Source organism: Barbatula barbatula (assembly GCF_947034865.1).
Source record: "Barbatula barbatula genome assembly, chromosome: 25".
Taxonomy (NCBI): domain Eukaryota; kingdom Metazoa; phylum Chordata; class Actinopteri; order Cypriniformes; family Nemacheilidae; genus Barbatula; species Barbatula barbatula.
The window spans coordinates 8,726,215-8,740,544 of record NC_136788.1 but is presented as its reverse complement, the minus strand read 5'-3'; the positions used below and the strand labels follow the sequence as shown (position 1 = coordinate 8,740,544).

The 14,330-nt window shown below is 37.3% G+C and overlaps 1 protein-coding gene across 6 annotated transcripts; it reads right to left on the bottom strand.

Moving 5' to 3' along the window:
- Positions 1-598: 598 nt before the first annotated feature.
- Positions 599-14,072, bottom strand: bnip2 (BCL2 interacting protein 2). 6 transcript variants are annotated; one of them, XM_079450219.1, is made up of 12 exons: positions 12,815-14,072; positions 9,833-9,928; positions 9,671-9,744; positions 8,378-8,563; positions 6,452-6,634; positions 5,803-5,905; positions 4,353-4,484; positions 4,186-4,272; positions 4,001-4,099; positions 3,715-3,750; positions 3,236-3,283; positions 599-1,935 (listed from the first exon to the last, which is right to left on the bottom strand). In XM_079450219.1, exons 1-11 carry the CDS (start codon positions 13,150-13,152, stop codon positions 3,271-3,273), a joined length of 1,347 nt encoding a protein of 448 aa, XP_079306345.1. In that variant the 5' UTR covers positions 13,153-14,072; the 3' UTR covers positions 599-1,935; positions 3,236-3,270. The 6 variants fall into 6 exon arrangements, with proteins under 6 accessions (XP_079306345.1, XP_079306346.1, XP_079306344.1 ...); XM_079450220.1 differs by lacking the exon at positions 3,715-3,750 and having other exon boundaries at positions 763-1,935; XM_079450217.1 differs by lacking the exon at positions 3,236-3,283 and having other exon boundaries at positions 1,110-1,935.
- Positions 14,073-14,330: the final 258 nt, after the last annotated feature.

Here is a 14,330-nt window from a genome sequence, read left to right as displayed (position 1 = left end):
GACATATTATATCCAAAACTTCTACGTACAGTGGACTACCATATTTGGGACTAAGATTATTCCGACACTTTGACAGGACCATGTTTTGCTTAAGTGTTATTTTTTTCTTTAATTGCAAATGCAACCTTTATACACCACGTACTAAACAAGATTAAGTATTGCTTGGCAATTGGTGGCCCTAAATTGGTATTCTTAATGTGTACTTAAATTAACTTACGTATCTTTCTACCAAAGTTCTTGGACATTATCATGATGAATTTGGTCGGATACAGTTGAACATATAGTGTTCTAATGTTAGTACCATTTTCTAGGCCTACAGCATATTTACTGTGACAATGTTAGAAATGATGAAGGTGTCTGAATACAGTTTGGTTTGACTGTATGTGTTTGTGTAGGCAATAGGCTTATATATATATATATATATGTGTGTGTGTGAAACACATATATACTATAGATGTATGCTGCCCTTTACATCCACTTTAAACTTGGGTTTAAAACTTGATTTCTTCCGCAGTTGAACTTACGGCGTGTTATAATACTTTTGACTAGTATATTAATGTTTTATTTTTGCACTTTGTTCTTCCATTAGTGCTGACACGGATAGCCTATTAAGTTGAAGTGGTTACATATAAGATGGGCTAAAATGTACAACTTAAAATAAACATTTGAGATATATAGCTATAAAGCGGAGTTTTTCAGGTTATATAAAAGATGCATCCGAGCGTAAAACTGATGGTGGAGGCTATAATGTAATAGTGTAGTCTAGACAAATACTTTTACTTTTTAAAGGTTGGCATTCCCATGACCACATCATTCACCGTAAAAACCTTATTCAAAACCTGTATATGGCCTTCTTCCGTAAAACACAAAAGAAGACACTTGGAGAAATGTGTCAGTGGTTTTGCATCCATATAAAGGAAATCAATGTTGTTTGGTTACCAGCATTCTTTAAAATATCTTATTTTGTGTTCTCCTTAATGTTTTATTTTCGGGTGAACTTTCCTTTAAGGTGACTAAACTAGTGGTGATTCAGCGCCCTAAAACTCAGAAAGAAAAGTTTGTGCTGTGGCTTATGAAGGACCACAAAGCCACGCATCAATAACACATACAAAAGCCTATTTTGTTCTAAATGAGCTCAAATTATATTGTGCTACAGCCTATACAAAAGAGATGACACAACAAAAGCAGTTGGCGAGTGTTGAACAGCATTCAGTTGTTTCAAACATAATGACAATGTGATTTTTGTGTGGAAGTTTACTTGCAACATAACATACAAGAGCCCCACCCTCCCAAACCATTTAATGAAAGTGAACCGAAGAACTGTTCCTGGTGCGATATATTTTCACATAACATCATCTCAGTCTTCTGGTCATCTTTCCGCGTTTTCCTAGTGCGCAAACACACGAACAATTCAGCAGTAAACAACGAGACGATCAGCGGGCAGATGACAGGTGATGCAGGACTGAGGCCCTAAAAATAACGTTTCCATCATAAAAATATATTAATCTTTCTCCTCGATCAGCTTTCGAATATAAATATAGACATTTAAATGTAATGTAGAACATGCGTCAACTAGTTCAAAAACGGAGTGTCTTAACTACAATAGACTAGATATAATACTAGAACAACGTTGACAGTATCTACGTATTGAAATGATACATAAAAGATTAAAATGCTTGACGCACAGAAAACAGATGCCTTCTGACAGATGTTTGGTAAACCAATGCAAAGGGGCGGGGAGAAAAACAATTATATAACGTAACAGGCGGTGATAATCATAAAGGCACGTGTCTGACATCAAGATCTTGTGTTCTCCAGTTAAAAGAAAAGAAATCCGACGTCCTACGTTCCTGTTCCAGCTTCTCTGTTCCTTCAGCTTACTCTGGCACCGCAGCGGTCGCTATCTCCACTTTTCCATGCATGTCCTGGTCAATCCTACAGCGATAAAAAACATGGATGAAGACACAAGTCTAATAATCAAACTATCTATTAACTTTTAACACGATTCTAAACACGGATGACATCACAAAATAGATCTCATGACTCGAAGGGTTAGTTTGATCATCAAATGTCTCTTTGATTCCGGTTATAAAAACTGCTGTAAAAACTCAGCTAAAATCGATTCATGTGGAACTCAAGTCAGTTGATTCTGCATTGTTTATTATGCAAACTGGGGTTAAAAATGTTTTTTACATCTTCTGTAAGTGTAAGTCGCCGTCACAAAGTATTCCGTTTTAATAGTTTTGAACGTCTAGAAATCTACACTGCTGACTAACATGGGAAAATCGATAATGAATGAAATAAATATTCTACCAATGCTTGAAGCCACTCTGTGTAACAATTCAACACCTCTCAATGCTAATTCTATAGGAGATGCTAAAGAAAATTCAACGGAATAAGTGTACGAAATGCCGTGACGGATTGAAATCAAGCGGTTGTACAGCAAATTCTGTTTAAAAATCACATTGGTCAACAGTTTCCTGTCAGACTGTACAGCAAAAAACCCGTAGTTCACCTGAAGGAGCTTTTTTATTTCTCAACGTTATTGCAACACATGTTTACAACACAAAGCTGGGTTAGCGTAAACATAGCATAAACTCCAGCACGTTGACGCTTAAACCAAAGTGTTTTTGTGGAAAGGTGTTCAGTGGTGACATGCAGTGAACAGTGATGTGCATTATTGTCATGCTTTTACACAAACACATTTAAGAAAACATTTATGTGGAGGTGAAAATAGTCAAGTGATAGTTCACCCAAAAATGAAAATACTGTCAACGTTATTCACCCGCTTGTCAAACCCGTGTGACTTTCTTTGTTCTGCAGAACACAAAAGAAGATATTTTGAAGAGTGTTGGTAACCGAACAATGGCGGTACCCATTCACTTGCATTGGTTTTGTGTCTACCCTGTTGAAAAAACAGCATATGCCGGGTTAGGTATGTTTTGATGCTGGTTTGTGCTGGTCGTTTGCTGGTTTAAGCCGGTGAGGAACCAGCATCAATTTCATTTTTTCAACAGGGTATACAATAGAAGTAAATGGGTGTTGGCGCTGTTTGGTTACCAATCTTTTTTCAATATCTTTGTTTGTGCTCTGCGGAAAAAAGAAAGTCATACAGATTTTGCAAGACAAGAGGGTGAATAAAGGATGACAGAATTTTCATTATTGGGTGAACTTTCCCTTTAAGTTTTTAGATCCTTCACCATAACGTCAGAATTTGTGTTCTAGTCATACATACCATACTGACAACAGCAGTACCGGTCGGACAGAATGTCAGAATCTAAATCTGGGTGATGTTTATTTTAAACACAGTTAGTGCATTTGTCCAGAGAAACATGCTGAATAAAGGTAATCCATAACAGCGGTGTAAGAAGTAGATTTTAGACATTGTTGTTGATCAAATCAATGTATGAAACTAGAATCTGAGGATCTTTTCAAGGCTGAAATGGTGCATGTCGAACTACACAGCATCTGGTATGACAAAACTGTGCTGAACCTGAGATAAAGTGACATCAGCTGCCTTTGTGATAGAAGATTATAACTATATGGCACGTAGTGAAAAATGAGACAAGAATCAAGACGGGAAAGGGCAAAGCAAATTTTTTGTCCAAAGTATAAGCACACAACATAAATTAGCCAAATTATTGTTAGTTTTGTGCAATGCAGATCAAGTCTACAGAGATCTTGGAAGGATCTCCGGATTGAAAATACAGATACCTTTTCTGTTTTTTCCTATTTTTTTCTTCGTCAAACCTTAGAGGAAATGCAGGGAGAAGGGGTTAGGGCATACAGAGTTTCTGGAGAAACTACAGCCAACAGGAGGCAGCACTTGGATGCAAAAGGACTTTATATCAGTAACCGAATCATAAAGCGGTTTTGTTGAACTGTGGTTTCATTTCAAACGCATGTACAGCAGAAACAAAACACTTTCTGTAGAAAAGGCAGATCAAAATAAATGTATAGATAAAAGAATGAATATGGAGCATAATAAAGGGGAACTTACTGTTTAATGCAGTCTGGAATGGACACATACTCCATCGGGACAAGCTCAGCCAGGTCGGTAAGGCTGAACACATATTTGATTTTCTGGCTAAACTTTGTGCTGTAAAAGCAAGTTTAAAAGATTTGAATAAAAACAGGTTTTAGAAATGAACAGATACTAAGACACGTACTGAAACGAGGACTGACCTTATAAATGGTCTGGTGAGGGCCAGAAGGGTGCGAATAAACCAGGACGGGTGCACAATTAACAAAGACTTCAGATTCTTTCTTAACCTGTGACAGAGAATAATGTAAAGAAAATCAAGACAAACATAAACTTTACCAACTGCATGTGGGATAAAGTGGGTATTTACCTCCTATCTATTTGCTGATAGCACTTTCTAAGCCAACCCACACTGGGCATCTTTCGACGTGAAGTGGCACCATTTAGATATACAATCATATAGTTTTCAGCTACAAGCAGCTCTAGGGTTCCTATGACATACCTGAAACAAACACTCAAAGTTAGTTTCACAAACATCTGGGTATGAGGTGTAGGCACTGATCTATGTATATAAATGACTGGATTGGACCTAGAACACTAAACCAACAGCAGGAGGTGAAGCCACCGGAAGCGATCGGGCAACCATCTTGGTATGCCCAACTGACAGCGCGCCATTGACAGTCAAAATGACGATCTAAAATAACTAATAATTACTAAGGTGCACATTAAGTTTGAAGTTCACATGTGTGTTTAAATTAATAGTTACTTCTGATGTTTTTCCAACGGTTAAGTCTATTTTACGCAGAATAGAAACGTCAATCAATGTATAGAGTGCCTGTGTAATCATTTAATAGAACGTTTGGGCATACCAACATGGCGGCGCGGTAGCGTCAGTGTAATTCAGGCATTTATATAGATCATAGGTTTTAGGCCTGTCAACATCACCCTGCAGTTAATACAACACAGACAATGCAGAGAGCTTTATGATGTTTGAGAACAAATTAAAAAAGGTACAATCATAGCCTAAAAAAGCTAGTTTTCACCATAGATGGCACAACCACAGTCTAATGTTGCACGGTGGGGTCAATAATATAAAATAGCTTTTTTTAATTGACCTATTATTAAACAGGGTTGTCAATCATTTTTGTTGGTCCCTACTGGTCCTTTAAGTGGCGATCCTGGCCAAAATAAAAAAAAATTTATTCAAACTGAGGTCAGAGGATCACCAGGGGGTGTAACAATATATCGAAGTATAGCATATCATGATACAAAAATGAAGCTAATCGTAGAGCTATGACAATATGTATTTGTTTTAAACTTTTTTTTTATATTTTATGTTAAAATAGTTCGGTTTATGTTCATAAGTTTACAAACAGATACACATACAGTTCAAATAAACCTTGAAAGTTGTCTATTAGAAAAAATTACAAAAGTTACTGAAAATGGTTAATGTTATGGAGAAAAAATTGCTATTAATAAATTACATTTAAGTAAATAAATAAAATATCATTAATATAAAGATTGGAATTAATTAAATAAACATGACACATTTAACACCGTACATAGTGCATTACAATAAAGACGAAAACATATATCCATTTATAACTTAGAAGTAACTACTTATAAAAAATTATAAAGCTATATATCAGGTGCTTATAAATATAGATGGATGAAGACAGAGTTAAGACGGAGTTCTTCACATGAGGATGACCATACTTCAGGGGTCCGTGCCATCTAAAAGATTAAAAACCCCTAAGCTAGGGGTCATATAGTCATTTAGCAAGGACACATCAGCTCAACTTGAAAACAGCCCGACTTACTTGAAGAGATTGTCCATAATGTATCTGTAGTTTGGTTGATTGCTCTCGGGCATGAAGCAAACAGCAAAGATGATGATGGCGTTCAACCCATCGCCATAGTAACCTGTGAAAAGAGAAACTACGTTTGCCTACAGAAAGCTGTAACTATTTACCTTGCACATTTATAGTAATTAAACAAAATGTCTAAACAACATGGTGCGGTTGAATCTGGAGTCCGAGTAAATGTTCATTGAATCGGAAACAAAATATTTATTCGGATAAAAACAACAGAAGCTAGATTAATAAAGAGGGGAGCCATACGGTATCAGTATCTTGGGACTGAAGGATGTTCTAGAAGGTCTATTTCATTATTCCTGGCAGGTCTGTGGTGGGTTTGTCCCCACAAGAGCACAATAAACGCTGCAGTATTACTTTGAAAACAACACGAGGCGCTCTTTCATAAATAACATGCATAAAACTAGAGGGATTCAACTTAAAACTGCAGTACAACCATTCTATTGATCTGACTGGTGTGTCTGATGGAAATGAATGACCAATCCATTTTGATTATAAATAATAGAAACCCACTTCCTGAATGGTTCAAGCAACAAACCTCCGCGTGTGTATTGATTCTGTAAGTTTTAGATGAGCTCAGAGTGCGGTCACTGACCTCCATGGCTGATGACTCTCTTGTAGGGCTCAATGGCCTTCATGTCCACCTTGTGGTCCTGTTCGCCGATGCGGAACACTCTCCAGCGACGACATTCCTCTCGCTCCTCCGTGCCGGAGTACTCCCGCACCGTCTCCACTCCTTTACGTAGCAGGTCGGTGCTTTTAGGCTTCGGGAGGTCATCTGGCAAGAGAATCAATGAGTGTCATTCGCTTCAATATTTGCTTGTTTTTTAATGCGTGTCTGTTTTTGTGTATGTTGATTTCCTGATTCGCCAGAGAAACTCAGGCAAACGCAAACATTACAGAGTCAAATCCGAACTATAAAATTTACTATAAATGTTCTTCCTAAAATAAATAAAATCAAATTCATTCTGTAGTCTGTTGCCTTATCACATCCAGTCAAAGTCTCGTTTGAGCACTAAACGAAAACGTTGTTTAAGAAACCTTGTATGTCAAAACCAAACTACATGTTTACCTTTTTTGGAAAGCCAGTGGGATTTTTCCATGTAGATGCTGTTGCCATGATGTTTCTATCTGCTACGCGATTGATATGTTGTTAAGAGTGTCTCTATGATATCTGGTTTTCTGCCTTCAGAGTCAGTCAACAAATATTTTTTCCAAAGTCAAAAGTCTAACTACTAATATTAGCACACTTCCCCATAACAAAACTCATGATCTGAATTATCATTTGTACCTGTAGTACAAACCGTTTAAGTATATGTTTGCACAACAGTTTTAACTTTAAGATGACAAGCCACACTTGCTAAATAAAAAAGTATGTGGCCTTTTGTGGCAACCAGAACACTAATATGCTACAGTGGGGCACAATTCGAGGACAGGAAAATAAAAGTGGTTTTGTAGTCGAAAAAGATAATAATACTTGAAGACTACTTATGAGCATTTTACCATTTAAGGGTTTTGTTTTTAAGGAAAATAAAATTAAGGATTCTCATGAAAGACCATTTAACACATAAGGCAATATATTTATGCATTTATATACCCGGTTTTGGCACAAAAGCTCAGCCACATCACATGTATCATTTGAAGAAAATCCCAATTTGCAAACAGAGTGCACTGCATCATGCTCAGTGGAACTGTTTATCCAAGATACGACTAGTTTTGGTACACAACTAATAAAGGTCAAAGCAACATGTGAATTTCATTATTTAAAAAAGGTTAAATAATATATATATATATATATAACTATTTTACAATCAAATCTAAGAAAGTGTAAGATGGCCAAATGCACCATGGTTTTTGATTAAGAAACATTATCAATCAATCAATCAATCAATCAAAATAATATAGAAAGAAGAAACGACAGAAACAAACTCCCTCAAACTCTTTTTGCTTTAACAAAAAGCAGCAATGTTGATCAGCAAACCAAACCAAAATGAGCATGATCTAAAGATTCAGATCTGATGAGATTGGAGAAAAATCCATGCACAAATCAAAATTCAACATTTTCCACCACAAAAATAATAAATGGATAAAACTTGATTGAAAGCGCCATTGCATACATTTACAAAAGTGACGTTTCCGCATGAAACAAAATAATAAAACCAGTTTGGTTGAGTTTGATCAGGGTTCAAATAAGAGTAAGCAATCCATGTAACCTTACCACAAACAGCAGGCCTGAGGCCTGTCGCAAACCAATGAGAAGAAACAATCCTTCCGGTACAGAAAGAGGAGAGCAGAAGGACAGAAAAACAAGAACACACAACACTATTTCACTATTTCAGTGGAACTTCACATCATCCGTCTAAGAACCATGACTGTAATGTTAGAAAGGGTGAGGCGTTTACATGACTGCAGAGAGGCTCCATTACTTGATTTTTTTTAAGTCAGGTTGTCATTCAGGATTTTAACTTTTCAAACGTGATAAATAAATATAAAAGTTATATTTCAGTAAATATTAGTATACCTTCCCACTCAAATTCGTTGCTGTTGTCGGAGGGCGTGTCGATCTCATCCAAGTCCAGTTCTGTGCTCTCATCCAGCTCATCTGACAGGACCGAGCCCTCACTGCGGTCCAGATTCAAACTGATGTCTGGAGCCAAAAGCTTCTTTTTGGTTTTCTTTGCACTGTTTAGTCCATAAGATTGCGGAGCTGCAATGGTGGAAACACAACCGAAGAGTGTCTAAAAGCATCGATGTGTAAAATAGTGTCTCCGTTTTCTTTAAAAACCTAATAAACATGTATATATGTAAATCATAAAACATCGTAAATCGTAGGATTCGTAAATCGTAAATCATAAAACATATGTAAAATGATTTTGCTTAAAAGTGACATTTGGTGGACAGTAGTTGACAGAGAGTATTTTCAACTCTCAAGTATCTGTACTTTATCCAAATTTACTTCACTACATTTTAAAGGATAATTTAGTCTCAGCCAGACGTGACCATTGTCTAAACATCTAGCCCCGTATTCACAAAACATTTTATCTTAACACTTACACTAAAAGTTTTTAGTTAAGAGTTTCCACTTAAAACCCATTCATAACGCTGCTGAGAGAAACGTTTACTAAGGAACAGGAAGAAATCTTAAACCAAGAAAAAGGACGGGGTAGACCTCGTTGCTATGGATGATGTCAGCAAGCTGACTGACTATGACCACAGTGATTGGCTGATAGATGGTGGGTCTCTGTGAGTCATTTAATAATAGACATATTATAGACTGAGGTCTCGTGCTGAAATATTTCATTAAAGATCTTAAAATAAAATTGCAGCAATATTCAAATAAAATATTTTAATATATAATTATTGCCGTATTCAAATTAAGATGATAAAATATACATTAAGTGACTTATTCAACAAGTGAAGAGTTATTTTACAAAAAAGGTTTTATTGTGCATTCCAAATAATATCAAACAAACCGTTTGCTTTGTATTAAGTAACAATAACTTACAATTATTCTATTTCATAAATAACATTTACATTTTTTTACCTTGAATATTTAAGTACTTGAATGAAAATCTAGTTTGTTTACTCAAGAATGTTTACCGAATACAAATAAATGTCAAGTATTCGATTGTTAATGTTCTTAAATATTAAAAGTAAATACATTTTTTTAAATTAGCAAAATGTAGTGGAGAAAAAAGTATGATCTTATAAAGATCAAACAAAGTGTTGTTCATTGTAATAAACGACTTAGATTTCTGCGGCCTATTTGGGGCTCACAAATACATTTCGGGTTCACTGTACACTTGTAGCTTACCAGGTGCTCCGTCTCCAGAGGAACCGGTGAAAAGCTCCCCATCAAGCTGAATATCTTCCTCCTCTGGAAGTGGCCTAGCAACCCAAATAAACACACTCAGCCCTGCTTTGACAAAACACAAATCCACACAAACATAACGTGCATGGCTATCTCACAGCCTACCTGGGAAAATCTTCATCCTGCCACTCTTCCTTAAGCTCCACCCCTTCCATTCTCAGCCGCGCCTCTGTGGTAGCCACCGACTCCTGATGCTCAAAACTGATGGGGAAAAAAATTATAATAGCAAAAATATAGCATGTGATTAAATCGCAAAAAATTATCTAATACACATGCTTTGACGTACCAAAGTCCAAGATGGATATTTGGTACTCGTTCAGAAACTGAGAAACGGTTAAAAGGAGTTTTGATCTGCCAAACAAGACTTTCAGGACACTGAGCTTTGTGGCATATGAGTGTAAATGCTTAAATACTTCTGATCTCCCGTAGTATGCGGGGTCTCTTAAGGGCGCTAATCTCAAACACAATGGCATTTAAACTTCATAGAATTTGTTGTGCATGAAATTTTTGTTTCATACGCCATAAGCTCTTTTACAAATCAAACCGGCTGAAAGACTGTTCACCTTCTCTGAGAAAATATTTGGGTTGGCGACCCTGAAAAGGGCATCAATTCCTGGACCATGTTCAAAGTTCAGCTTTTCGTCGTAAGGACAAACAAATCAGAACAAAAGCGCTCTAATGTCTTGGACAAGGGTGCCTTTCTCGCTAGAACTAAAGTGATTTCACAGCAAGATCATGGACAGGACAGGGCATTCCTCAAGACCACATACACCAAAAGAGTATCACCAAAACACTGGATCCATTACTGTTATGGTAGATAATGTGTTTATAATCGAGTCTACACCAAACAGCACAAAACACAGAAACAAAAGTATGCAACAAGCAATTCATACAGTAGTGTGTATTGTTGTCAGATGATGGTTTGGTTTTATGGTTATTTAGTGTAGTAGTATCTCTATTCTTTGCATTTGTATTACAATTTAGTGTAAAGTTATCATATCTCTTGGTCATAAATGACAAAACAAGGATGAGACAAAAACTAGCCACGCTGAAAATGAAAGGTAAGGACGGCTGCATGTTGGGCTGTATGTCTGTGCACTGTCCATATTAATTTGTATTTAAAAACACATACACGCATATATTTAAGAAAATATAATAAGAACAATTGTTTATAATTCCAAATACATCTAAGTTTCCTAAATATATAAACCTGTATGTGTATGTTTTTTTTTGTTTATGAATACAAAATGTATATGCACAGTAACACAGACATATATAATGTAAACTCAATATTTTGTTCTGGATGCGATTAATCTATAAAAAATGAATTTGGGTAAAAGCGTCTGGCAAATAAATAAATGTAAATAAACGTAAACGAGACTAATCGTTCGACTGCCCAACTGCACTGTATTATGGAATACGTTATTCACAAGCGTTTTGGCAAGAAAGATCTTTCAGTATTTCACAGAAAGTGTGTATACTGTGCACAGTATACATACACCGTAAGAAACACGGCCACAGTTTCTGTGCAACACATTAGAAGCCCAACAATCCCTTTAATCACAAGTTGGCCTTTTTATTGTTTATTGTTGCAACACAAGACGGATTAAAATGAATTCGATTCAGCAAAGGAGTCATTCATCTACCAGCTGTTTAGCCATTTCAAAGAGAAGCTGACACTCAAATATGGGGGGGGGGGGCATGCACACTGGTTAACTGTGGCAGGGAGCTAATTGCCATGCCATCCATGTGGTAGTCATCATCATACTGCTTCAGAGGGGATGCTTGCTGCTCTTTATGCCACCCTCCCTATGAGATCTTAGAATTGAGTCAAGCTGCGATTCACACCGAACTGTTTGGAAATGACTGTGTCATGGCACACACCAGGGCATGTTCTCTCACGTCACTGGCCTATTGTAAGTGTTCCAATATGTCGGTGCAAAAATTTAATAATCCAGCCTTGGGCGAAACTGACATGTAGTTGTGACTAGATTCACACTTCCTGAAGGAAATACTGGAGCGTGCACGGCATAAAATGTTAGCAGCCGAAGCAGGCTAAGACCAGTGTGACATCATAGCTGATTCTAACCCTTATGATACTTAAAGGTCCAGTGTGTCATTTATTGGAAGATCTATTGATAGAAATGCATTACATTTGACGTAACTAAGCTATGTCTTCAGAGTTCAGACCTTACATAATGAACCTTTTTGTTGTATATGACCTTACCTTAGAATGAGCTATTTCTATCTTTATACACCACGGGTGTACATTACATGGAATTGACAATGATATTTCTACAGTAGCCCTAAAAGGACGAACTGCTCTTCAGAGCGCGTTTTTTAAAACGCCATCTCCTTCGGCAAAGAGGCGAAAACTCGATGACATCTTCGTCCTGTGTCAGCCACCGTAGTGCTTGGAAAGGAGAAGTTGAGCGGTGGAGTGACCCGTTGGTTGCAATTCATAACCTCACCGCAAGATGCTGCTAATTTCCATTCACTGGACGTTTAACAATGGTTTAACTATAGTTACTTTTGCAGTAAAACCACAGTAAACTAATTTATTTAAAAAAACAAGATTACTACAATAAAATCATGGTTCATTTTGCTAAGGGCAACATTCAATGCAACAATAGGAAATAAATAGAAAAATAAAATGAACTTCTTTTGGCACTTTCTTTCCGCAACGCATGCATTTGTATATTTTAGCCAGTCAATCTGAAAGGAACCCGCAGACTTATTTTAGGTATTATTTTGTCCCCTGAACTTACTCACACACTTGAAAGGAGGAATAAAATAATGAGAATACTGTTTTAATATATCTGACTCGCTGTTTAACGCTTGAGTATATTAAACAAAGTATACACATAGCCCGCAGGCACACCTTTTGGATTTTAGTCCACAGCCTTAAAAACTTGACAATAGTAGCATTAAAGTGATTGACAGCCATTGGCTGCGAGCCGCGTGTCTTTACTGACAAGTTTGGGCAGAACTGGTGCATCCTTAAGTGAATTATAATAAGTGCGTTCATGCAATTCCCAAGATGCCTTCTGGGTAGAAAGATCAATGTAGCATAAGACAGCAAATTACCTTCCATTGTGTTCCGCTGATGAAAAGAGCGTCTGCGGTCGGACTGGAGTTGACGTCCTCACGCCTTGTTTTTCTTCATTGTCTGGAGTTGCTATTTCCTGTGGCGGATCTCCGGTTTGGATCGGACCGTCTCCATTCTGCAGCGAATCCCCTGCTATGTAATTCGCAGATATTTCCTCGCCAGAATAAACAGATGATGATGAAGGGCTGCTTATATTTCGATTCTCCGGCGTCTCGAACGTCCGATTGGGTGTGTCGGATTCGGTCCTGTTGGCGCTCATATCACTTAAATCGCTCTGGTTTGACACGTCTTCGGAGACCATCACGTCTGTGGCCATGATCGATCAGAACTAGCAAAACAACTCTTAGCCCAATAAAGAAAAGAAGAACAACCCCTAGTTTTCAACCTATCGGGACTTCACATAGTCTTGGACATATTCCATTAATATTAGTGCTTATACAGAACGAATATATTTAAAACACAAGCATTTTTGAGGCAACTAAGGAGTTTGCAAAACAATCGTGCCCCTTTAAGTAACGTTACTCTTCCCGATGAGTGTCGCGTTTAGTGGGCCATCAGTGCGCAGTCGGTCCCTTTCCCTCTGCGGCTTCCTTCCTACAACTGCTGTTAGTTAAACAAATATAACGATGAGAAAAGCATCGATCGTGTCAAAGTCCGTGGAAATATCACTTCAGACGCCTGGTTACAATCTAGGGGTAGTTTTAATAGCTGACAGACTCCACAGACCCATCTTTAGTGCTTCTTTAGCCGGGCGTCATTCTTCTTTTAGAAGTCTTGGGTAAAGCGAGGTGAAGCCTGACTTAATAATACACGCAACATCCGTCCATATCAAAATACATACAAAATAAAAGTCCCCCTGTTTCTTACTTTACGTAGTCTGATTTGAAAGTCACGAGTTCAGAATTTCAAACAGTAAAATGCACATAACAGTTTCATTATTACGATTTCATTGACATCACTATATTTACATTCCATATGTTTTGTTGCTTATGTTGTCACATTGATTTCAAACCGTTCGTCGTAAAACGACTATATTGGGTGAACCCCTGCCGATGAAGCACCTGACCAAACATTTTAACGTAAATTGCACGATTTAACGTTTGTTTACTCTGGCAATTATAGTAAAAACTGAAAGGTGCTGTAATCTATGTTAAACGTTGCGGAATTAATCCAGACTAAATTGAGATTTGAAGAGGAAACGCCATTTCCTTTCTTAAACCCCGCCCTCTGAAGACTAGCACGCGCAGGTGATTGTGCGTGTCATTTCAGTGTTACAGGTAAGAAAACAGTTAAAAACACACAATAGTGCACTTATCTTCATTGTTTCTACACATGACAAGTTGTCTAAAGTAACCACAAGAACATAGTTTTCGCACGACAAACTATCTGACACTGTATGGTTAACTTTACTCTGTAAATGATTGACAACCAGGCCTCGCCCGACGAGCTAAACAAAAACCTGCTGTAATTTCAGCAAACGTCAGTATTTCTCAG